We start from the raw sequence: 23,639 nt of genomic DNA, 5'->3' as shown, positions 1-23,639 counted from the left end.
TCACCCCTAAATTGCGCAGTAGGATGATTCAGTTCAATATTATTATGTATAAAAGTAGGTATTTCAATACATTCAGATACATTCAGATCAAGTTCTAAACCCCTGTGAGGAGGACTGCCAGAGAGTTCGGAAAGAGGGAGTGAGAATGGGGCAAAGGAATGAATGAGAAATGAGAGGAATGTGAGGGGGAATAGAACAAGGAAGAGAAGAGGGATGTGTATTCTCTGCTGTAGTGATCCTGACTGGGAGATCGTTGTGCCTCAGAATTAGTGGCCCCTGAAGCAGTTGATCTGAGGAGGCACAGGACAGGACTGTGCTGTGCTGCACATCTGGCTTGGTCTTCAGGCTTGTGCTGGACTGCACCAATCCCATGGCCACAGGATAACCCCAGTCAGCTCATTGTAACAGAGACAGAACATGCACAGGGAATATACTGCTGATCAGAGACCTTTCAGTGCTGCACAGCCTGAGGGTCTCAGCGTCCAAGGGGGTGTAAGATTGTTGATGCTGTTCTCTCTTTCTTTCTAGTGTTAGCTCTAAGCAATGACATTTCAAATGGAACTTTGCAGAACCTAAATATCTTTCTTTTTGGGGATCACTGTGAACCAGCACTTATCTCCTGGGGTAATGCATTTGGTGCACTCAGTGGGTCCCAGTAAGAAACATTTTTTCTAGAGAAAAATATCCTTCTAGAGAAAGGATAAAGGGGAAGGGTCACAAGAAACTTGGCCCAGATGGTCTTCCCGGTGAGAATGTCCCAGAAGAATATTTCAGCCCAGCTGAAGTATTAACATGACTCAAGGAACACGGAACAAAGAAAAGACAAGGAAAACCCAGCTTACTTAAATGTCACAAGGGAAGCAAAAAAACCGTCACTAATCTAGAATTAAATCAGAATTTGATGATGTCTGTTACTCCATAGTTGTGCTGTCAGTTTCTTTAAACTGTATTTGGATAATTCTCCTGATTCTGGAGGGCCCCTTCATCAGAGGAATTCCTGGGGAGATAGTATTGGCAGAAGCGGAGTCACTCTGCACCTGCACTTAGTTAATTGGACTCAAAAGGGAGGACTGATCTTGGTTAAGTGCTTTGACAGAGAGAATGTTGTGTTTCTCAAAGTGGAAAACCACTTCAACGGTCTGCATGATAGTGTGTGTTTTTCTCTCATGGCTGAACACAGCCACCACATGATGCAAGGTGAATGTGTGGGATCAAAGCACTGGTTTAGGACAATCCTGGGAATTTTGGTTAACTAAAAGACAAACACCATGTGCTACTTATGAGAGAATATGAATAAAAGGGGAACGCAAAAAATTACCAGTGGACAAATCCCGAAATGGAAATCTGTGTGGTGTGCAGCCTCATTCTCTTCAGCGCCCATAAGATAGCTCCTATTAGATGAAACAGTCATTAAACTGATAAAAGACTGAAGATATGATTCTTTGTTCATAGTAAAAATCCTGATTTACTGATACCTGCCTTCAAGGATCCCCATAACGAAGTTCCTCTGCTTGCACATCTATTTCCTGTATTTTAGAAATATAAATTATATTTACAATATATTGGAAATATCATGAACTGTGTATGTGCCTCATTGTGAATTTGGACCTAAACCTGCTGTCCTTGATCTCAGAGATCCCAGATGTATAGGTAACATTTGAACTAAGGAGCCTGGCAGGACAGGGTAGCAATCACAGACACACAGAAGCTGCCAAGCCTTTGCCAGGGTACAAAGCACAGACAGACAAATGCACATGTGCACACAGAACAGGACTGCAACATTTCCATGTGGGGGCAGGGAAGGATGGATACACAAAATGCACTCACCATGAAACAGCAGACTGCAACAGGAACGACAGGCAGACAGATACAGGAAAGGCCCCGGGCCTGAAAACTGTGAGCTGCAGCAGGGAAGGATGTTCCCAGGTGCGCTGGGAAGAGGAGGAGGAGAAGGGCTGGTCTTCACAGTGAGCGACAGGGATAGATGGGAGCCATGATCACTGCCGCAGTGCCTGGGCAGTTCCAGGAAAGGGAATGCTGCCAAACATGCACTCTGGGATATATATACTTGGGAACCAGAAGTGCTGCCAGCCCTGCATGCTGGGATGGGTGGGAGGCACTGGGTGTAGGGGTGTTCCAGATCTCTGGGCAGCTCTGAGAGAGGCTGGTGGAACCATGAAGGAAGCAGGACCAATGCAGAACCCACATGGAGGGTGACTTTTGTGCCCAGAATGGGGAGCCAGGGGCAATAATAGAGATCATGCTGCGAATTGACTCCATCCTGGGGTCTCCAAGCTGGGGATGTTGCCTGGGAAAGGCCTCTTGTGAAGCTGGCATGTCTTGGGAAGTGAACTGCAGCAGCGCTGGACAGGGTGCAGAGGGTGGGGGGTGCTGCCCAGCACCACCTGCCCCACGGGAGAGCTTTGAAGTGTTGGGGGTTAGGCTCCCATTTTTACTGTAGGAGGCATTTCCCCCCCAGGGATGCAAGTGGCTGCTGGGAAGGGAACCATTCAGTTCCTGCCCACACAAGTGCTTCAGGTGGCCTTCCTGACATCCTCCTCTGACTTGTTCTTTTCCAGTGGGCTTTACTGGCTCCAAGAGGATACAGGTAGGAAGACAGTTTTGGACCAGTTAGGAAGAAGAGATGGTTGCCTTAGATCTTTATTCTAGATATTGCCAAGCTTGCTTAGAGCCATATACCTGCAGAAAAGTGAATGCCATTTATACTGAGAGCTGGAGAGTAAAAGAGTGTGGTGGTACCTGAGGTTGGCTTGGCTACCTAACTGGCTACCTAGTTAATTACTTACTTTGTTACCCAGTTGGTTACCTAGTGCCCCAAAGTGCGCTCAGTAGCTTGTTCCCAGTCTTGTCAGAGGAGCAGCTATAGGGTAGTCTGATGTCCGTCTGCATGACTATGCAGTGACAGACATGGTCAATATTGATTTGCTCCTGGAACAGTGAAGTTTTCTTTTCCTTACCTCGCAGATTTTCAGTAAGATGATTCAGTGGTGCTTTTCAGGAACTTTCTTCTCCAATGCTGATTATTAAAAATGTCCCTTGAAAAGTTCTCAGAATTCTTTCAAAGCATCACTGAGATTTCCGCGGAGTACCGAGAGCTTGTTGTCTGGTTCTGGGTATAAACTGTGTTCTGTGCTTTGATAAATGAATGGTTGTATTAAGTCCTCTGAACTGAAAACTGAAACTGCTTCCTACTGAACTGAAACACCTTTTTCCATACATGAGGAAAACTCATTGCTGCAGAGAAACAGTATGAACATCATGCTAAGTTTGTTTCCATCAATGGCCCAGCAGATCATGCATTTTAAAATGTTCATTCACAGTGTCCCTCCAGTTCTGCAGCAAACAACCTGGGTGATGTGCTTAAAAAAAAAAATTAAAAAGAAAAAGCACGAAAAGTAGAGCCTCTGGTAACTTACTGCATGAGTGAGTGTCTTAACTTCAGCCTCTATAAACCGGACATTTCCTTCAAGAGAAACTCCCCTTTATCTCAGCATCATTGATGTCTGGGAGAAGACTCTAGAAGTGTCCTGTACACAGCACATGTCCCACCACAGGGACTCCAAGCTCTGGACAACAGCCTCTTTGTAAACCTACCTACACTCTTCCTGGTGTCTTGCACAAAGACAGAAAAGATATAACCTGAATTTTAGCTCATTAGCTAAGAGGTTGATAGAGGAGAGTTACCTTGTGCTCTGACTAGAATGAAGATATATTCACAGTTGTATAAGAAACTGTTCCAGTGAGTGATCCCTGATGCTCAGACCAAGGAAGTGCAAAGCAGCTTTGCTTCATACTGTGGCTGAGGAACCCACAGAGGTCACCACGGCCCCCCATGCAGCCCTTTGCCAAGGTCTCTGGCAGACGGTGATCCTCTCCCCAGAATTTTTAGACAAAACAACTTTTCTTACTTTCAAAGAGCTTGAAATAAGAAGATGATGGTCCAAGCGACAAAGAGAAGAATTGCTTTACATGAAACTGGGGCTGTGAGTGGAGTCTGTCGTGGGTGGTGTGCAGGTGTTTGGGGCTGTAACATAGAGCTGGAAGTATCAGAAAGTTGTGTAGAGAAGAGGGACTAGAGCCTGATTTCCTCCATGAAGACCTGTGGGAGAATTTGTAGGGTGAACTGCTCATGATGAGTTCAGTTCCATGTGGAATTAGCTATTTTGTTGCACAGAACAGCTAGAGATTGACCTCACGTTGATGCACTATGGAAGAAGGTGCCAAGGCATTCATCTGTGTTTTCTGGCTCTGTGTTGATTCATCTCTAGGATGGGTTCATTAAGCCTCCCCTGGGTTCGATTATCAGTGCCTTTCTTGTGTGGGTCACAAAACTGAACACAGAATTCTAGATGTTGTTTAACAGGTACCGAGCAAAGGGAGGCTAATTCCTTCCCTCAGTCTGTTGGCCATGCCCCTGCTAAGGCAGCCCAGGTGGCTGTTGACTTTGTCTCCCGGGAATGGTAGTGGCCAACCCTCACTACTTGAATTCTGTTGTGTTAAGTGAGCTCAGGTTTTTCACTGGATTTGTGCCACACTGATACATCTCCATTTCTCACCTGAAACATGAAAAGAAGAAAACCCAGACATCATGTGTGATTCACTCACTTGTCTAGAGGTGCAAGGAAGTGTAGTGAGATATCTGTCAAGAAGTCATACTGATGAGACACACGTTAAACCACGTGCACCTGAGGTTGGGGATGACAGCTCACAGGTGGGAGGGGCACAGGGCTCTGTGTGCTGAATCCATGGGGCAGGGGAATGAGGGGGGGAGACGCTCAAGAAAGATGAAACAGCATAAAACTGGGCTCTCTGCACATGGCTACACACAAACAGAAGCTTGTCAGAGCTCTGCAAGCACAACCCTGATGTCCCTGGAGTACCTGAGCTCTTCATTTGACCGATTTTGCGCCACATGAGGAATGTACAGGAAAGAGAGGCAGGGACAGAGGGAAGGGGTTTCCTTCTATGTGAAGGAGCAGCAATTCTATGGGTGGGCAGTGGGCCGACTGGGAACTTGTGGGAAAGATTCCTATTGTAGGCTTTGTCCTCAAGCCCCAACCTCCTTCCTGGCATGTCAGTCCAGTATATCCCCATTTTCCTTCTCTTATGGAGCCCAAGATAGGATGCAGCATTGTAGGTGTGGTCAGGTGAGTACTGAGTAAAGCACACTAATCACATCCCTAGATTTCCTGGCTGGTCTCCTGCTGACAGATCCCAGGATGATGTCAGCCTCCCATCCTGACAAGGAAACAGTAGATGAGATCCCATAGGTATATTCTGTAAAGGGCAAAGGAGCACAAGAGAGCTCAACATGTCTTCAAGGCAAATCTCCTTCAAGCATGAAAATGGTCCTTTTGGATACACAGGAAAACAAGCAGATCTATCAGGGGAGCAGCTTGGCCAAACAGTTGAGCTCCAAGGAGAAAGAAAACATGTATGAAGATGCATAAACATCTATTGCCACAGTAAGCGGAAAAGAACAAAGCTGGAAAGCACGGGCTCACAGCTGTGTGGGGCTTGTGATCCAGAGAGAGCAAATGAAGAAGAGATTGCCCAGAGAGGCCGTGGATTCTCCCTCACAGGAGATATTCCAGAACTGTCTGGATTCAATCCTGTGCAATGTGCTCAAGGAAGAGCCTACTTGAGCTGGACCAGATGACCCACTGTGACCCCTTCCAACCTGAACCATTTTGTGATTCTGAGATTCTCCACGGTGGTCAAGGGACTCTTTGCCTGCCACCTAGGGTGCCTTCTCCCCCACCTTCTTTTCTGACCTCGGTGTCTGTAGGGATGTTTCACAATTTCTCACTCCTCTCTCACAGCTGCTGTGCAGTGTCAGTCTGTTATCACAGAGCCACCACCACCATTGCTCTTTGGCTCTGTTTTTGGCAGTGGTGGGTCCGTCTTGGAGTCTTGGCTCTGTCTGACGTGGGGGCACCTCTTGCTCTCTTCTCACTGAGGACCCCTCTGCAGCTCCCCTTCCACCCCCAACCCTTGCCGTGCCACCCCAATATAAATACAGCGTGTGGTTTCATAGCTGAGTGTAACACAGCCCTATCCCAACAGAAACCTGTGCTCATAGCAGGTCACTAAACTCCATCCACAGGGAGAATGCTGTGTGTTCCTTTGTCCCTTTGGAAAGTTCCGTTTCCAGTAAACAGATACTTAGAGACTTTTCACTTGCAAACCCATGCCATGGTGACAGAATTTATTCCCATGGGAGTCACAGACGTGTCGTGTCTGTGGATTCTACTATTCTTTTCGCTCCCATGCTTCCTGACTGTTTATCCTTTCTGGAAACCACATTTTCCCACACCATTGATCTGAGGGGAATGTAAAAGTCCCTGTATGGAACCAGGAATAAGTTGTCTTGGATGCTTTTATAACTAATGGCATAAGGATATAATCATAGAGGGAGACATAGAACTGGGCCAGCTTTCCTTCTGGAGTTCTTCACTACATTCCTTTGACTTTCAAGAAGACTCAGCAATAATCTAAAACTACTCAGATACCTCAAAATTCAAAATTAGACAACCTCATCTCATCTAGAGCACTTCCACACAGAGTATGACTGCAAAGAAGCATAAGTTTCATGTATGCCATGGGTTACATCCACAGGCCCCATCGTTGTATCCAAAACAGCAACTACAGAGAATGTGGAAATTTATCCCTAGTGGGGTACAGTTGCATTAAATCTGTATTGAGTTTCTTAAGGTGTATGTTGATTTCTGACAGCAGACGACTTACCTTAGTGGAGATGAATCCCAAGGTGCTTTCTTAGACTCAGAGAATCACATAACCTCCCAAATTGGCAGAGAACCACAAAAGTCATTGAGTCCAACTCGTGTCCCTGCACAGGACACCCCAAGAATCCCACCATGGGCCTGAGAGTATTGTTCAAATGCTTCTTGAACTTTGGAAGGTTGGGGCTGTGACCACCACCCTGGGGAGCCTGTTCCAGTGTCTGACCACCTTCCGGATGAAGAACCTTAACCTATCCTAATCCTTCCCAACACAGCTTCATGCCATTTCCTCTGGCCCTGCACTATGTGAAATTTCTCTTTGATTCTGCTGTGTCCACTGAGCTGGTGAACCTTACACACACACCAAAAATGGAAATAAGATTTTTAATACACACATTCGCGGGCCAGAACAGACTTATTTCTTCACCAACACAGCCATAGTTACGATTAGTACTTCTCTCACTTCTTTATTCCTCAGGCTGTAAAACAGGGGGTTTAACATGGGAATTATGGTTGTGTATACGACAGCAACAACTTTCTTAGTGTCTTGTGAATTACGGGAATTCGGTCATAAGTAATTCAAGGTTCCACTTGCACAGTACAATATTACAACAATAAGGTGTGAGGAGCAGGTGGAGAAGGTCTTGTGTCTGCTCTCTGCAGAGGAAATCTTCAGGATGCTGGAGATGATGCAGGCATAGGACACCAGGATGAGGCAGAATGGCGTGAAGATGACCAGCACTGTGGCTGCAACCGTCTGCTTTTCATACAGCGAGGTGTCAGTGCAGGAGAGCAGGATGAGCGGGGGAATGTCACAGAAGAAGTGGTTAATCTTCCTGGGCCCACAAAAGGGCATCGTGAACACCCAAGCTGTCTGCACCACAGACACAACATTGCCACTGCAGCAGGACAGCAGGACCAAGGAAAGGCAAACTCTGGCATTCATGATGACAGCGTATCTCAGGGGGTTGCATGTGGCCACGTAACGGTCATAGGCCATGGCTGCCAAAAGGTACCATTCAGTGGCTCCGAAGAAAATCACACAGTAGAGCTGCGTGGCACAGCCCACGTAGAGGATGCTCCTGTCCTCTGACAGGAAACTTACCAGCATCTTGGGGACAACAGTGGATGCTGTGGAAACATCCAGGAAGGCCAGGACCCGGAGGAAGAAGTACATGGACGTGCAGAGGGTGGGGTGCACCGTGACCACGCGGATGAGAAGGTTCCCAACGACAGTCATGGTGTAAACTAAGCAGAATGTGAAGAACAGCAAGTGCTGCAGTTCTGGGCGGTTGGACAATCCAGAGAGGACAAATTCAGTCAGCAGAGTGTGGTTTCCTGATTCTGTTTCCTCTGTTGACTCCATCTGGGAGGAATCAAGCAGACAGACTGTCAGAGCTGTAGTCACATGACGGTGCTTCAGCCAGTTACTCAAAGAGTCTCTTGGGAACTGCTGGAGAGCTGCTGGATCAAAGGCTGTAACTGTAGAACAGGCTGAGCTGAGCAAAGTAAGAAGGCAACGACTGTAGTGGGAGTGTCAGTGCTCTCCAAGTGGCATTGTTTGGGACAGTGATGACCAAGCCTTCGACTATGAGGAGTTAGCATTTAAGGGCTGGCTCCATTCTGGGCATAGCGTTAATTGCCAAGAATATGTGCTCCCCTCAAATGTCAGTTCTGTGCTCCCAGTTGGTCCCAGAGGCACTTTCTGCACTGAGAGGAACACCCAGCTGACAACTGAAACACCCACAGACCTAAGAAAGAATAACCATTTTGCTACGTAGGGAGCAGTGGGCATTGCTCCTTGCACTCTGCTGGGACCTGGCTTTTTCTACAGAGTGGAACTGACAGGGCAGGCAGCTTCCTCCGAGATATCCAAAGTTACCTTTAGAGCAACCCAACTTTAGGTGAAAGCCAGGGAAGCTCAGGCTGTGGGAGGCTTTGGCTCATATTCACGTCACTCCCCAGCTGTCAGTGGGACAGAAAGACTTCAAAGAGCCCAGTTCTGGGGAAAGCACCCCCAAATGGAGGAACCAGAAGCTGTGAAGGGAAGACCTAAGCCAACTCCTGTCACTGGAGGAAAGCCCAGCTGACAACTGAAACACCCACAGACCAAAGAAGGCAGCACCAAAGTAAACCAAACCCAAATTCTGTCTGTAGGCAGGCAAAGGAAGAAGGAAAAATTACAGGGAGAGGTGCCCACAGAGAATGGTAAGAAAGTGCAGAGGGTGAAGCTCAGCACCATTCACTTCATTAGTGACATTTCCCCGTTCTCCCGAGCAGTTTCGCTGTGGGTGCAAGGCCAGGGGCAAATTCAGGCAGTGCTGGGCCAGCCGTGGCAGCTCTGTGTGCTCGTAATGTCTGAGATGGGAAACCGACGCACTGAAAGAAAGAAGAAATTAGCCTGACAGGAGGAAGGGGGCGTTAGTTGTGTGCCCTTCAGACACGTCAGCTCAACAGACCTGGCACCCAGAGAAGGACACGCTGTCAAAGCAAGAGCAGAGCACACGACCCTGCCATGACTCAGTCACTCCTCAGACTGACTCCGTCTAATTTCTCTTTTGGCTATAACTTGCCCTCTTTTGTCTGTGGGTTTTTTGACATGAACATGAAGGTGCAAGCTGTAGATCCTGGAGCCACAGGCAACTTTACCTTGTAATCATAGTAACTAAACTCCTAAAATTCTCAGACAGTTAATGGTCTGGTGTATTTAAAAGGAATCTTTCTGGGTTTGACTGATTCCATTAACGTAGAAATGAAAGAAGACTCTTTTGAGTGATATCCCAAGATAGCCTGTGCATGACAGATAGAGAATGACATAAAAAACTCCCTGCATTCTCCACTGGCACACATTCACACTGGTTTTCTTAATTGTTAGATCCATGTGGCTGAAGCGGAAGCTTCTTGATTCTGCTCTTTGAACCCATATGAAAGTTTTAGACTATTGCTTTGAGCATTAGTTCTTTATTTAAGTCAACGTCCCTCACAGCAGTCATTGTTTCACTGACAGGTTAGTTTTTATTTCCTAACGCAGAACACCTCTCAGACACAACTCTCAATTTGTGTAATTCGTGCGTACTGGCTCTGAGGCCCTTTAAGTTTTGGCCTTAGTTCTTCCTTGTATTTGCTTTATACATTCACAATAAACAGTTTGAAGTGTCCTACCTGCAACAGTTCTGCCATCCAATTCCTCCAATGTGGGTCACGCAAATTTGGATACAAGTATTTCCCTTGTTTTCCTACATCAGGGATAGCGTTGGGCTGATGATTCCTACGGTCAGCTTACGTTGCAGGTTAAAAGTTATATTTAAGTGCAAATGATCTCCTGCCACAGCTTGAGCAATCTGTTGATATTAGTACCTGGCATACTCCACAGAAAGTCAGCCAAAGCCTTGCCTCATGGAGAGGAAGAAAAGGAATTTTTAGATTTGTTTCAACTCCGTTGAACTGGCTGCAGCTGAAAAGGCAGCAACCTCAATGCATCTCTTTTTTTTTCCCAAGAAGTGAACAGCTGAGCTGCCTCTGACACATGACTCACTCCAGGTTTAAGAAGAGTCTCTTGAAAGCCCTAATTGCCCTGTGGGTGGGATTGATTTCAGCTGATTTTAGGCAGGTCAGGGATGGTGGTTCAGAACTATGCTCCCTCTGGGGGCAAGGGGATGTCCCCAACCAATTACACACTTACAGTAGCAGTTGAAATGCTATTCCGAATGGCAGTTTTCCCTCCCTTACCTGTAAAGTGGGACAGGAGAGACTCCTTCAGGCGTAGGCATGTCATGTCTTACATGTCTAACTCTATGAACTGTGCATCCCGAGCCAGCTGGTGATCAATTTTTAACCTAAAAGCTCTAAGAAATATCTGGGAACATCAAGGGATATGTGACTCCAAGGACAGAATTAGCCTGATAAAGCCTCCTGCCTTTGTTTAATTTGACTGGGTACCTTTAGGGGCCATGCTGTCTCTTGTAGAAATTTCATTCAACTCCAGCTGTTCACATTTCAATCTTCAGTCTAAGTGACTACTTGTCAACTTTGAATCATTTACTCCTGTGAGAGGCTCAAATGACTCAAAACAACCAGCCACGCGAGGGGTGTTTTGCTGGGGCCGGGTTTGCAAAGGGAAAGAGGAGAGTGTTTTGTGCACGGTGGCGAAACCTCTGCTCTGTGTAAGACAGAGGGGGTGAGCAGCCAGCACTGGAGGCTAGGTTTTGAGCCAGATAAGGGAGAAGGCTCACAAGAAGCAGACCCTGCAGAGGCAGGATAGCACATTTTACCATGCCAATTGTCATCCTTTTCACAACTGGCTCAGTTGAAAAACTGCCCCCACCCTGGGGAATGTATTGGGACATTCACATTATTCATCACTTCTGATGGGGCATAATTGGCTCAACTATGCTGATGTGAGACAGCTGTCATGTCTTCGAAGAACCATCGAAGACCCCTGAAGTGCCCCCAACTCATTTCTGGGGCTTTCACCAGAGGACTTAACATGATCCACAGCGTTACATCAGACAGTGTAAAATTCCCCCCTGCCCTGCCATGGAAGGTACCTGGGTGTTCCACCGAAATCTGAGCGTGTATTAACCCACAGAATTTTGTGCTTCATGGGCTTCCCCCATCCCCAATGGGTCAAGACTGTGACCATCACCTTCCTCACTGTGACATCAAAATTGCAACAATGAAGCCTTGTCGCAGCATCCTTGGGTGGTGAGATCTTTCTACTCTTATCCTTTCTTTCTCTTTCTTTCTTTTCCATTACACATTTTCTTAAGCGTTATTTTTATGCTTTTATCTTGCTGTATTACTATAGATAACTATAACCAAAAACTGCTTTCCTTTGCAGCCAATTTTTTCTAAAACAACCCCCCAGTGTATATATATATATATATATAGAAACACCAATAATTCAGTGTTACTTCACTCTAATCCACCCCAAGGGATCTATTAACAAGAACCTGAGTTGCCCTCTGGGGCGGGTTGTAACAGCCCCTTTCCCTTGCCTTTTTCCCCCTTCTCTTCCACTTCCATCCTTCCTTGCTTCCTACTTTCTTTCTTTCATGAGCCTACAAAAATCAATACAATTAATGGTTGTGCTGGTTTAAAAACCCGAGGGGGAAATTAACCCCACTCAAGCTGCCCCCTTTCCATAGCAGAGGAAAAATACTCAGAGAGATTATAAGTTGGAATCACAATTTACTGAGGAAACCACAAGAATCATAACAACAATAATAAAAGATTGTACAAAAGAGGGAATGGTTTACCCAAAAAAAGGTTATCCACCACCAACCAAACAAAAACACTCCCTGAAGAGAGTGCCCAGTGTGTTTTTTTCCAACCCGTTTATGTTTTCCAGCCCAGAAACAAAGGAGAGACAGAAAGAAGAAACAAAACCTGGAGAGATAGTTCATCCAGAATAAAGAGTTCTGCTGCTGAAATGCCGACTCCGATGGCAGCAGCAGCAGCAGCAGTTGTGTCTTCCCATCTCCAGCAACAGTTATGGTTTCCCCTGGCTGTGCTCCACTGGGGCTGCCAGTTCAGCAGCACAGAAAAGGTCTGTAGTCATGTGGAAAACAGGAGGGAGGACCAGCAGAGGGACCAAATCTGCCAGAGTCGATGGGCAGCAGTCCCTCCGCTGGGGCAAGCCAGCCAAAATGGCAAACTCCTGGGTTCTGGCTCTTGGCTTTTCCTGCTGAAAACCACATCCCTGCTGTGACGGGGGTGGTGTGGAATAAACACAGCTAAAACTCTGCCTCCTATCTCTACACCTAGGAGACTGTTCATCTCTTGCAGTAGGAAAAAAGAACCAAACAGATAAAAATCAGATTTGATTGGAATTACTGGAATTAAATTTGTATCCATCACCAACCTGAAAAGAGTTCTGAGTAGCTATTCTATAGTTGTGTTTCACTTAAGTTTAGTCAACCTCTCTTGTATGGATGAGAAGCCAATTCTGAGAAATTAAAAGATTTGGTCACTGAGTGCAGAAACTTTGTTTCCACCCCATTTGCACTGCTTTCATTTCACTCTTTCACTTTTGTTTCTCCTTTTCTCCTTTATTTTCACAGCTAAAAGATCTAGATTTCAATATTTGTCTTCATTATTTCCCATGATCTTTCCCATCTATTGCTATGAAGAAGGTATCAGCTTCAACCAGCCATTGATGGATCCTTTGGACTCGACTGAAAATCAGAAATGTTTAGATATGAACCCCTCAAGTTTTGCAGCTTAAGGCAGTTTTTGCTCAGAAATAGAATTGTAATGCATATTCTTCCTTAGTAATTCTGTTGCCAAGGAAAACCAGCCAAAACTTGTTATTCTCTAAGAACCCTAAATGTTGTATCTTCACTAAATGAGTATATGCTTCAGTTGTGCTCTTATGCACTTTAGAAACACACAATCAACCTCAATACATCATCAATACTGACATCCAGCACCTGGAAGACGCAATATTTAGCTTAAACCATCTCACAGTTTTTGTGTGCCACACTGACAGTTCAAAACACTGACAGAAAAAATCATGATGACCAAAGATGTCCAAACGATCAACATTTTACTGCAGTCCAAAAGGAAAAGGAAGAGCAGTGAAAAACCGCGAAAGCACCTTGAACAAGGCAGCAGCAAAAACTTCTGTCTGACTCTGTGTAACACACGAAATAACCCCGGCCAGGGGCACAGTCTTCATCTCAGTGTTCAGAGGATGACTCATCAGAAAGATGAATCACTTCACAGGCTGTAGTGACTAGAGTCAACTTGGACATGTATGGGAAGGCATCTGGTGTTGCTTGGATGCTCTAGGATGTGTGAGTTATCAGTGCAGGACAGCTTGAAGTGTCTCAGACCTAAGGGAAACCAGCACCTCGCTAGAGCTGCAGCTGGAGGCTGAGGAGGACACCCTGGAGGATCCAAAATGAAATTCAGTGGTTATGTTGAGGAAACTGGATGCTGCCTGTGAAGATGGGCAGTGAGTATCTCAATCCAAATCTCTGTGATGTTAATGTCAGTGTTTGGACCAGGCAACATGCCTCCTTCTACAGGCAGTGAAGAAAACAGGCTCTTCAAGGTCCTCGTTTCTCTCTAGATAACAAGGTGGAGGCACATGACAGATGCTGAATTTCACCACTTAGTGGTGCTTCTGCTCTCTTGTGACATACTAGGGTATGATAACTGTTCCCCTAGCAAGCAGTGTTCTATGAAAACAGTGCTGCAGTTAAGAGCTCAGTGCTCAGCAGCCCTGCCACAAATCTGCTTCTGCTCCACACCAGCTCTCCTCCTTATCTCTCAGTATGGAAGTCTCAGGCCAATGCTGTTGATCAGCCAGATTTGCCTCGGTGTCTATTTGCCATATTACACACCTCAGCCTCCCTCCAACACATCATAACTGTGCATTCTGTTCCCACTGCCTCTTTGCTCCTTCCCTATTTTCAGAACCCCAGACAAGCTTTCATTCATTTTGTGCCTCCTATAACCATGTCTTTAGGCTTCCCCAAAAGATCACCCACCATCTATGCTGCTTCCACTATTGCTGGTCTTTTAAGGTATCTTCCAACTCAAACCAGCCTCTGGTTCTATGGGTACTTTGCCAACCACTACTTGTCCTATTTACAGACAACTCCTAGGATGGCAGCAGTGTAAAACAACACCCTCCTAACTCCTCCTTCTAGCCTTAAAGTTGATCTTAGGACAAGGGTTAAGTGCTCTGCCCTTGTACTATCTAAAAGCACGAGACAGCTCTGCAGGTGTCTCCTGGTTTATGCCATCTCAGAAAACACTTCTGCAGACTGAATCCTGAGTGTCCAGCACAATAAGTAACCATAATAAGTGGATAATTCAGATAAAAGGAGTTTTCCTTTGGGACCTCTTAAATAAAAGCATGTTTGTTTTCCATCTTTGACTATGTAAGGAACATATATACTTCTGTGATTTTATGTGGATAACATAATTTTCTTGGGGTCAGGCACTTAGTGAAAAAATAACCAAAACTGGTATATCAGAAGGACAATTAGATGACAGATTCAATGGATCTGTGATATTTGTGTCTTATTTCTGTGTACTGAAAATTCTCCCAAATATGGTCTAGTAATTTACTGCAGCTGAGATCACATCCACCATGTCCTTTATGCTATGTTGTCCAAGCTTGTCTTCCATGGATACACTGGTCCCTCTACTCACTGGGACAACCTCTCCTGGTTCTGCCTCTTTGCTTACTCCTACTTCCCACAACAACTTCCTTTCTCTAGGGAATCCACGATGCTGAAGGAAAGGGATGGCTGGATCTAAAGACTACAGCTCCCTTTACACCAGGGCTGAGATCACCTCAGTGCAACTCTGAAGGTGTTAATTACAGACAGTGACTGGGAGAGCCAGAGTCACCTCTCGCTGTGAGCCAGTCACACTCTGGCTCTGGGGACATGTTCCTCATGGTCTCCTTAGAGGCACAGCCCAACTCTGCAATGTTCTTGGAGAAACTCCATGGTGTTCTGAGCTCCAGGGGCCAGATCTAAAGCCCTGAATCACCTCAGGTCAGCATCTCTCCAGAGCTGCTCAGTTGAACCATGAAGGACTCAAAGCCCAACAGCGGGTAGTGGCCTTTCCCACCACACTTGAAAGGTGACATTCTTAGCAGTGGATGGGAAGAATAATTCAAACAGAAACCAATAGGGTTGTCAAAGAGGCCTGGAAAACAATTAATTTAGTGGGCACCTCACAACAGGCAAAGGCCAGATTTGTCACCTTCCTCTCTGAAAGAAGCTTTCTCTCTAAATTTCATCCCATTGAAAATGTTTGTGTTTCATTCATGGTAACTCTTATATTCTCTTCTTATTTAAAGTGAATACAGGTTTTACAGAAGCCTGCATAGTTGGAACACTTCTCCCCTGCTCTAAGTGGAGGGACAATGTGAGAAATCACAACAAAAAAAATGAGAAATACCACCAACTAATATTTCTGAAAGCTTTCATGGGAACGCCAACTTTTCCACTTGAGTATTTCTTCTCTTCAAGCCTTCCTCTATTTCAGAGTTCAAAGTAGGTATTGCAAAATATGAATGGGTTTTATTACTTTGTTCCACCCATATTGTTAGAGTTTTTTATATCATCATCTCTGTTACACAAAGTAAACACTTCTCACTTCCTGCCACCTGGAAGGATTAGTTGGTGTTTAGGTTTGAACTTGTCAAGGATCAAAAATTAGTGACTTTGTGACTGGTGAGCCTGGCACAGTGATGAAACAAGTTATTTAGCTCTGTAATAGACTAGCTATTTCCATTGATTTCTCCTTTTTCTTTTTTTTCCTATTGGATCAGTTGAGCTCACCTTTGGACCAGAGCTGCCCATCTTCCCATTCAGTGGTTGAAACACTGTCTTTTACAGGAAAGGTCAAAGGGTGCTGATGAAGAAGCAAATGCTCAAGGAAACCAAACCTGTTATTTCCTCACTTTCCCCATCTAGATTTGACTTCAGTGGCCAGCAGTAATGCAGATAATATCTCACAGACCTCACCATAAACTTTCAACGACACCTGCACTACAAAACACTGCTCTCCTTAATCATCCTCATTGATCTTGAGCTTAACCACAAAAGAAGCAGAAGTTTAATTGGAAGAAACTGTAAAGCCGCCTCTTCTGCAACACTGTTCCTCTCTGCTTTTGGACACTTACACTGGGATGAAGGCTTCAAATCTGTGGATGGAACACATATCTGAAGGTCCAGCTCCCATGCATGGCTGGACATGCTTCAAATATCTCTCAGGTTGTTCATGGCTTTGATCACACAGGTTGAAGTCTAGCAATCCTCTCCAACATTTTTTTCCTCATATCTATCGAGAATGACAGATGAACAAATTATTCTTTCCAGTGGTATTCCTGTGATCCAGATCATCTCTGGCTGACATGTCCATTCCTCTCTCTTGCCGTGTGAAGGCAGCACTGCTGCAGGAGGCATTTCAGACGCCTCCATTGGAGGCACCTGAAATAAAATTCAGAGCTTAGGCTTGAGTGGAGAGCTTTGTTTTCAAGGCCAATGTCTATTAAACACACACAGCTGAAGTGCAGGCAGCGGGGAGAGTCGGTGGCAGAAATCTGAAGCAGGAAAAAAACACACTGAGCAGTAATCCATGACAAGTTCATGAGGACAGCTCAGGTGAGATCAGAGTAGGAATAAAAGGGAGACATCATGCAATGCCCAATTTACTACTACTTCTGAATGGATGCCCAAAGTTTGTTTCCTTTTGTGCCAAAGTAGAAGGACCTGTTGGACATAGTGATGTCCAAGCTACCAAGAAGGGTTCCTTGCTGTAAGGCCTGGGTAGGATCTGTGGGAAGCAGATCCAGCAGCTCCCACCATGTCTCCCCAGTGCGGTTGAGCCTTCCAGGCGCACAGAAATGGGCACCCCAGGCACTCCAGCACATACACACCAGGGACACGTGTCAAGGCAGATCAAGCACCACCAGCACCCACACCCAGGCACAGGGATCCCCCAGCAACACTGAGACACTCTGCCCACGTTGACCCAGCAGCTGCCCTGGATCCCAGGTGTCCCAGTTGTTGGCACCCTGAGGCCCCCAACCCCACTCCAGCCGTGGGGACACAGAACCACTTGCCGCACACACAAACTCCTCCACAGACACGTGGGTGTGATGGATCCCCCAGTAACCAGACTTAGACACTCAGCCTGGGCAGTATCCAGCCCTTGGATCCTCCCATCTCCACTTGCCTCACACACACAGTCACACACTCACAGTAACAGGTGTCACAGGTGATGTCCAGAGCTCATGGGCTCTGCCCTGTTTGTCTTGGTCCTGCTGTTCAACCCTGCAGAGTACATCTGGTTTCCAAACAAAGTTATGGTTTACAAGTCCCTTGCCCTCCTCAGGCAGACAGGTTGGCCTACCCAGTTCCTGACACAGTAGCCACAGGAGGCCCTGGGAACCATGGTCCCTGCTCTGGTTGCTGGCACTCAGACAAGACTTTAATCTTTACCCAACCTTTCACCGGTCTCCACCTCGGAGCTGTCAGGTTTTCCTGTAGGGTTTCCCCAGAAGTGAAGTTGCCAAAGAACCCTTGTGACTGTCTTGGAAGGAGCTCTGGACTGTAGGAAAGTGCCATAGAGCCTGATCTCCCCCTTTGCATGAAAACACCAATGGAGTGTGAAAAGCTGTTGGAATCATTGCAAGTGCTGAAAGGAAGGAGCCTGGCATTCTTCCAGGGAAAGTAAAATGTCTGAAGCAAGGATGGTGCTTGTTTGAATGAGCCTTGTGGTCTGGTGCTGGGAGAGGGAGGGGCAGAAGCAAGTGTGGATATATGGTCAGTCAGGTGTCCCCGCCCATGGCAAGGCGTTCAAACGAGATGGTCTTTAAGGTCCTTTCCAACCCAAGCCAGTCTATGATTCTGGGATTCTATGAACTCCTTTTCAGCAGTGGAAGGATGTGCCCGGATTCATCTTCCTGAATTTCGATCTTTCAAAAGCCATCTAAGTCTAGTACACTCTGCTCCACCCATGTCAAGGCACAGAGGATGTGTCTTTGTTTTCATGAAGGTTTCCCTCCAGTTCATGCTAAGGTTCTGGTCCTCTGAGCATCCCAAAAGGGTGGGAGGACACTCAGTCTCTGCTTTACAGCAAATCAATCAGGTACCTACCTCCATGTCCCTGTGACTACCAGAGCACTCAGTTCCCGGTAAGCCTCCAAGTAGTTGATATGAGTGGGATGGCTCAGGTTTGTTTCTCTCCATGCTCTGAGGGCTCTGAGGGCTCTGAGGGCTCAATCACCTCCTGTCAGCATCCTGAAACATCCCAAGAGAGGCAGCACACATTCAGAGTGCTCACCTTCAGAAGCACTGCCCTGGTGAGCTGCAACACAACCATGTCCACTCTGGTTCTTTCCATGTTTGGAACAGGAACATACAGGGGAGCACAGAACAATAATTCTATAATGGCATCATGACACAGGGCCTGGACATGTCCCAGCCCACATGCTCAGTACTGGGGTTGCACAAGCCCATCCAAGAGGTCACAAGCCTTGCAGAGGGTCTTCTCACTTGGGAAGACTCAGTCTCCTATTTACAGCTTTTTAAGCTTCCAGCCAAGAGAGGAATTGCGGAGAACGTCAGCACTTTGCTGGAAACATCAGAAGGCTGAAGAGGAGTCTGGGTTTGCTGAGGTCATGTTGATGAATGAAAAGGTGAAAGCTGAAAGAAGAGGAGTGTAGCAGGGAGATTGCCGAAACTGAAATCAGTACACCATTGAAAGCTCAACAAAACAACATTTATTACAAAGAAATAGTAAACAAAATGAGAAATCGAGAGACAGGAAAGAGAAGGGAAACAAATCTCCAAGACAACACCCCACTCACTCAGGTGTTACTTTCGAGGTTGTCTTACAGACGCCAGAATGCCTAGAATTCCCCATAGCAGAAGCTGCATCCTCAGAGCATCAGCAGGCTCACACGATAGCAGGCATCCCTGCAAAGGTAACATGCAAAGGCAACATTGTCCTCCCTGTGAAGTTTGAATCCACTCCCAGCAATTTTTATGCAATTAACCTGTGACATCTACCTGGGCAGGTGTGGCCAGAACCGCCCAGCCAGAGGCCCTCGGTCCCTCCCCCTGTGATGTAAGTGGTGCCCCTGCTACACCTCAGGGGTCTTTCCTAAATGAGTCTGGGGGCTTATTCATCCTCCTCCTCTCCACTTTTTCCTTCAAATGCCCTTGGAGGGCCGTCGGCCAATAGTGAGGTCCCAATTAATTTCGGTTTATAGAAGATGCTTCCTTCAAGGACGAAGTTCTCATTTATCAGTGCTTGTTTTCACATCACTTGGCAGGAAAAGAACAGACTCTCACAGGTGGCTGGGCTAAACACAGACCAAAAGTAACAGCATCTAATTAAGCATGAATACAAGGAGGGAAGCCAACTTTCTCCAAGGAGTCTGGAAAACTCACAGAGCAATTCCTCTCATAATGCACGTTAGGGCACATGGAGCAGAGGAAGGGGATGGCAACAGTCAGCAAGCACTTACCAAGTGTAAGCAGGCTTGACCAAGGTGATTTGCTTCTCTCATTATGGCATTATGCAGGAAGGAGAGCAGTGAGTGTCCTTTACCTTGACTTTAGCAAGGCTTTGGACATTGTCAGGACCCAGCATACTCTTCTCTGTGGGTTAGAATGTTATGATCTAAATGAACAACTTGATGGGTAAAAACAGGTTGGATGTTCGTGCTCAGAGCGGTGGTGGTGGTTCATAGGCCATACTCTATGTGGAGGTCTGTAACAAGTTCAGACAGAAGAGAAGCTTTCTAATGCCTGCAAGCTACCACTAGAAAGATGAACCAGGCTCTTCACCGCAGCCAGCGGTGGCAGCATGAGAGAGAAAGATAATGGGTAGACAGTAGAAAATAAATTAAAAAGTCAATGTGTAAGAAAAAACTAAAAGTGTTTTCATGATGAGAAGACTGAAGCATTGGAATGAGATGCCCAGACAGGATGTCCAGTCTTCCTCTTCTGTGTCAGTGCCTTAAGTGCATTCCCCTTCCTGGAGGTTCGAATGGCTGGACTCACGGCAAAAGGAGAGTCAGCAAAACTGGGGGCTGAGTCCCTTCCAGCTTGAAACCCTGGAACCAGTGCAGCCAGGAAGGACCTCAGAGAGGCCTCAGATAGGGCTGCTGCCCTTCTCCTGGGGGCTGCTACCCTTCTCCTGGGGGCTGCTTTGAAGAGGACACTCTGACTCTGGTCCCCACCTGAGCTCCAGCTCCAGTAGTGTCTCAGCCAGGCCTGCACCTGGCCATGGCCTCTGCTGATGTGGACCTGGGCCCGTGGACTGACTTCCCAGCTGGACCTCAGACTTTTCTCAGCAAATGGACTTCTCAAATCATCTAGAACACAAGTGCTCGGGGATGTGAGGTCCTGAACAAGCCCAGATCTCTCTAGCTTCTGGAGGAGATGGTGACAAAAACCAGAGCATGTGCAATGAACTCCCTCACCAAGCCACAATCTGGGGGTTGCAAATAAAAAAGCAGAAAATGACACAACCTAAGAGCAGGCTGAGGTTTCCTGTTTCAACTCCACACTACATATATAGAGATTGCCATTCTGTACCTATCTCCTGTCTGGCCTTAATAACTGCTTTGGCTCCTCAGGACAGTGGTAGAAGATGCTGCTTCTCCTACTCCCAAACGCTTTTCTCCTTCTACCATGGGCTGGGGCTGGTGAGTACACCAGGACAAGGACATGCAAGGCCTCAAATGGACACTAGCAGGAAATCTCAGGAAATGTTCTTACCTGGTCTTCTCTCCTATCACTGCACTCCTACTCTCCTCTTTTTCAACTCAGACTGTGCCTGAAACCAGTGATGCATTACAGGGACTAGAGTTGTGCCCTTTGATAACATTTCAGTCATCCAGAGCCAGGTGTGGTCAGTCCTCCCCAGGCAGTGCTGCTTGTCTTTCTCTCCATTGTGCGCCAGCAATGCTTTGGACAGCCCAAGGAAGGAGAGTTGTGGATATCATTTGCATATGATGTTAGAAGAGGTCCCTCTCTCCTCATGCAGTTCCAAACTTGGTAGGAAATATTGGCATATGTGATATTAACACTTCTCATCTCTCTTCCAGGAAGGATCATTGGAGGAAGGGAAGTTAAGCCCCACTCCAGGCCCTACATGGCTTACTTACAAATTGAAAGTGGCTCAGATACTTACAGATGTGGAGGGTTCCTGATTCAACCAGATGCAGTGCTCTCAGCAGCTCACTGTGTGCATGGAAAAGGGTAAGACCCTCTGTTTCTTCTGTGTGGGATATTTTCAAGTCTCACACAGTCCTGAAGGGCCCCAGTCCTGGTCTGGGCTGAAAGAGTTCTCTGTGTCTCTTCAGGCAGAGCAGGGATCTCTGTGAGCTGAGCTCCCCCTATGAGCTGCAGGAATTGTCTGCCAGGTTGCTGTGTGCTCCTGGGGACAGGAATGCTCAGCAGTGATCTCCTGGTTCATGGCTCCTACCATGGCTCAGAGGTACTGCTGCAAAAGAGGGACCAGTGTGTGTCCCATTCCCTGCTTCCCTTTGTCTTCAGAATGGGACAAGTCAGACCTATGTGAGTGTGGGGGGAGGGACCCTCAGTTGAACGGTGGAAGGAACCCAGGTTACAAAAGGGAATTTGCTGAGAACAAATCTCTGGGGAGGTACATCCCAGTGCCACCTCCCTCCAACCACCTGCCACGGGGCTGTGCTGCTCTGGCCAGTGCAGCTGTAACATTTTGGTGTTTCCTGGTAGAAAGGTGAATATCACTCTGACTCTGGGAGCCCACAACATAAAAAAGAAAGAACTGAGCCAGCAGAAGTTCCATGTTGGATGTTGGGTCATCCATCCCAGATACTTAAATTATAGATCTGGAAATGACATCATGCTGCTGAAGGTATGTTCTCACACATCTTTTCTGCCCAAGGGATCTCCTCCCTGCTCACCTCACCAAACCCATGAACTTGTTCCCATTCCTTTGCTGGCTCTAACCCCATGTTCTCTCTGCTTAATAGCTGAAGAGAAAGGCCAAGATGACTAAGTATGTGAAACCCATCTCCTTGCCCAGTCATAATGAAACTGTTGCACCAGGAACTAAATGTAGTGTGTCTGGCTGGGGCCAGACATCAGTGACAGGGCATAGGACTGATGTGATGCTAGAGGTGGACCTGGAGCTGCAGCGTGAGGAAGTGTGTGAGGAGTCTTTCAAAGGCTACTGGTGCCAGTCTATGATCTGTGCCGGTGATATGCGTGGCAGAAAATCAACTTACAATGTAAGTGTTTGGATGGTGCTGGGACCACAGTCAGTCAGGTTTCTCAGGTGAGGGTCAAAAGGGCAGTACAATGAACCAGATTCTTCAGGAGGATGTGCTGAGGCTCCTCACAGCAGCTCTGAAGCTGACGTGCTCCCTGAGCTGGGGTGCACTTGCCCAACTCTCAGCATCAATTTGCCTCTTTACTCACTTGGGGATGTTCTACCCATCCCAGCCAGTGCCCCAGCAGGCTGCAGAGCTTGTGTAAATCCTTCATCCTATCCTCACTGGAAGTGTTCAGATAGTCCCCCATGTCTAAACTAGGATTAGATCCTTCCTTTCAGAAAGGTTTTGAATCTCAAATAGCCTCCAGTCCTGAGTTGCTTCCCAGAAGGGCTTAGAGGAGTAGTGAGGCAGCTACAAACCCTACAGAGCTGGGTCTGGAGGGAGGGAGGGGGTCAGAAGAGGAGATTCTTTACATGGGGAGAGGGAAGTGGAATAGTTTGTTCCTTAGGGCAGGGAGAGCTGTGCTGTGACAGGGCTGACCCCTTTCACTCCTTTCACTCCACAGGGTGATTCTGGAGGCCCATTAGTCTGCAATCGGAAGGCTCATGGCATTGTTTCTTATGGATATCAAAATAAACCCTTCCCTAAGGTATTTACCAGAGTCTCCTATTTTGAGCCCTGGATCAATGAACAGCTGAGGAAGTTTGCAATCCAAGAGAATTCCAAATGCAGCTAAAACAGAGTCAGAGATGCCTTGCCAGGCAATGGTTTCTGCACTAAGGGAAGTCTCCCTGGCAAGGTAAGAAAGCAGGTCCCAAGCACATCCAGTTTCCCATTGTTCCCTTCCTCCCACTACTGCCCAACAGTGCCACCTCCTGCTCTGCTTTCTGTCCATCAATAAAAGCTCCTTCAAACTTGCTTGTGTGTGCTGCCTTCTTGAGGATGGGATGCAAAGCCTGAGCATGAGAAGGAGGAGATGACACTCCTTGGGAGAACCTGAGTGGGACTGTAGGTGGGACACACAATACAGATCTTTGTCCCTGAACTGCTGCAAATGCTCTCCCTTGTCTCCCTCAATCTCTTGCACTCAAACCAGCAGGTAGAGACAGCAGCCTTGCCAAACCATT

At 46.8% G+C, this 23,639-nt stretch overlaps 2 protein-coding genes across 3 annotated transcripts; one reads left to right on the top strand and one right to left on the bottom strand.

The window, feature by feature from the left end:
• Positions 1–7,179: 7,179 nt before the first annotated feature.
• Positions 7,180–8,369, bottom strand: LOC103765316 (olfactory receptor 10A7-like). Its single transcript, XM_025894643.1, is given in 2 exon segments — positions 7,180–8,303; positions 8,306–8,369. Coding segments are annotated over 2 exon segments (1,188 nt in total).
• Positions 8,370–15,592: 7,223 nt separating this feature from the next.
• Positions 15,593–23,413, top strand: LOC103759634 (mast cell protease 1A-like). 2 transcript variants are annotated; one of them, XM_018068229.2, is made up of 5 exons: positions 15,593–15,784; positions 21,358–21,511; positions 22,010–22,151; positions 22,270–22,527; positions 23,078–23,413. In XM_018068229.2, exons 2-5 carry the CDS (start codon positions 21,405–21,407, stop codon positions 23,246–23,248), a joined length of 678 nt encoding a protein of 225 aa, XP_017923718.1. In that variant the 5' UTR covers positions 15,593–15,784; positions 21,358–21,404; the 3' UTR covers positions 23,249–23,413. The 2 variants fall into 2 exon arrangements, with proteins under 2 accessions (XP_017923718.1, XP_017923716.1); XM_018068227.2 differs by lacking the exon at positions 15,593–15,784 and adding an exon at positions 20,850–20,955.
• Positions 23,414–23,639: the final 226 nt, after the last annotated feature.

This window comes from Manacus vitellinus, unplaced genomic scaffold (genome assembly GCF_001715985.3).
Source record: "Manacus vitellinus isolate BGI_N305 unplaced genomic scaffold, ASM171598v3 scaffold_131_pilon, whole genome shotgun sequence".
NCBI classification, from domain to species: domain Eukaryota; kingdom Metazoa; phylum Chordata; class Aves; order Passeriformes; family Pipridae; genus Manacus; species Manacus vitellinus.
This window is presented reverse-complemented; position numbering and strand designations above follow the sequence as displayed.

Excerpts from the sequence above, each read along its gene's own strand:
- LOC103759634 (XM_018068227.2), top strand. The coding sequence starts at position 20,901 with ATGCTGCTTCTCCTACTCCCAAACGCTTTTCTCCTTCTACCATGGGCT. Across the intron at positions 20,956-21,357 it reads TCTACCATGGGCTGGGGCTG|GAAGGATCATTGGAGGAAGG; the intron begins GTGAGTACACCA and ends TCTCTCTTCCAG. Across the intron at positions 22,528-23,077 it reads GCAGAAAATCAACTTACAAT|GGTGATTCTGGAGGCCCATT; the intron begins GTAAGTGTTTGG and ends TTCACTCCACAG.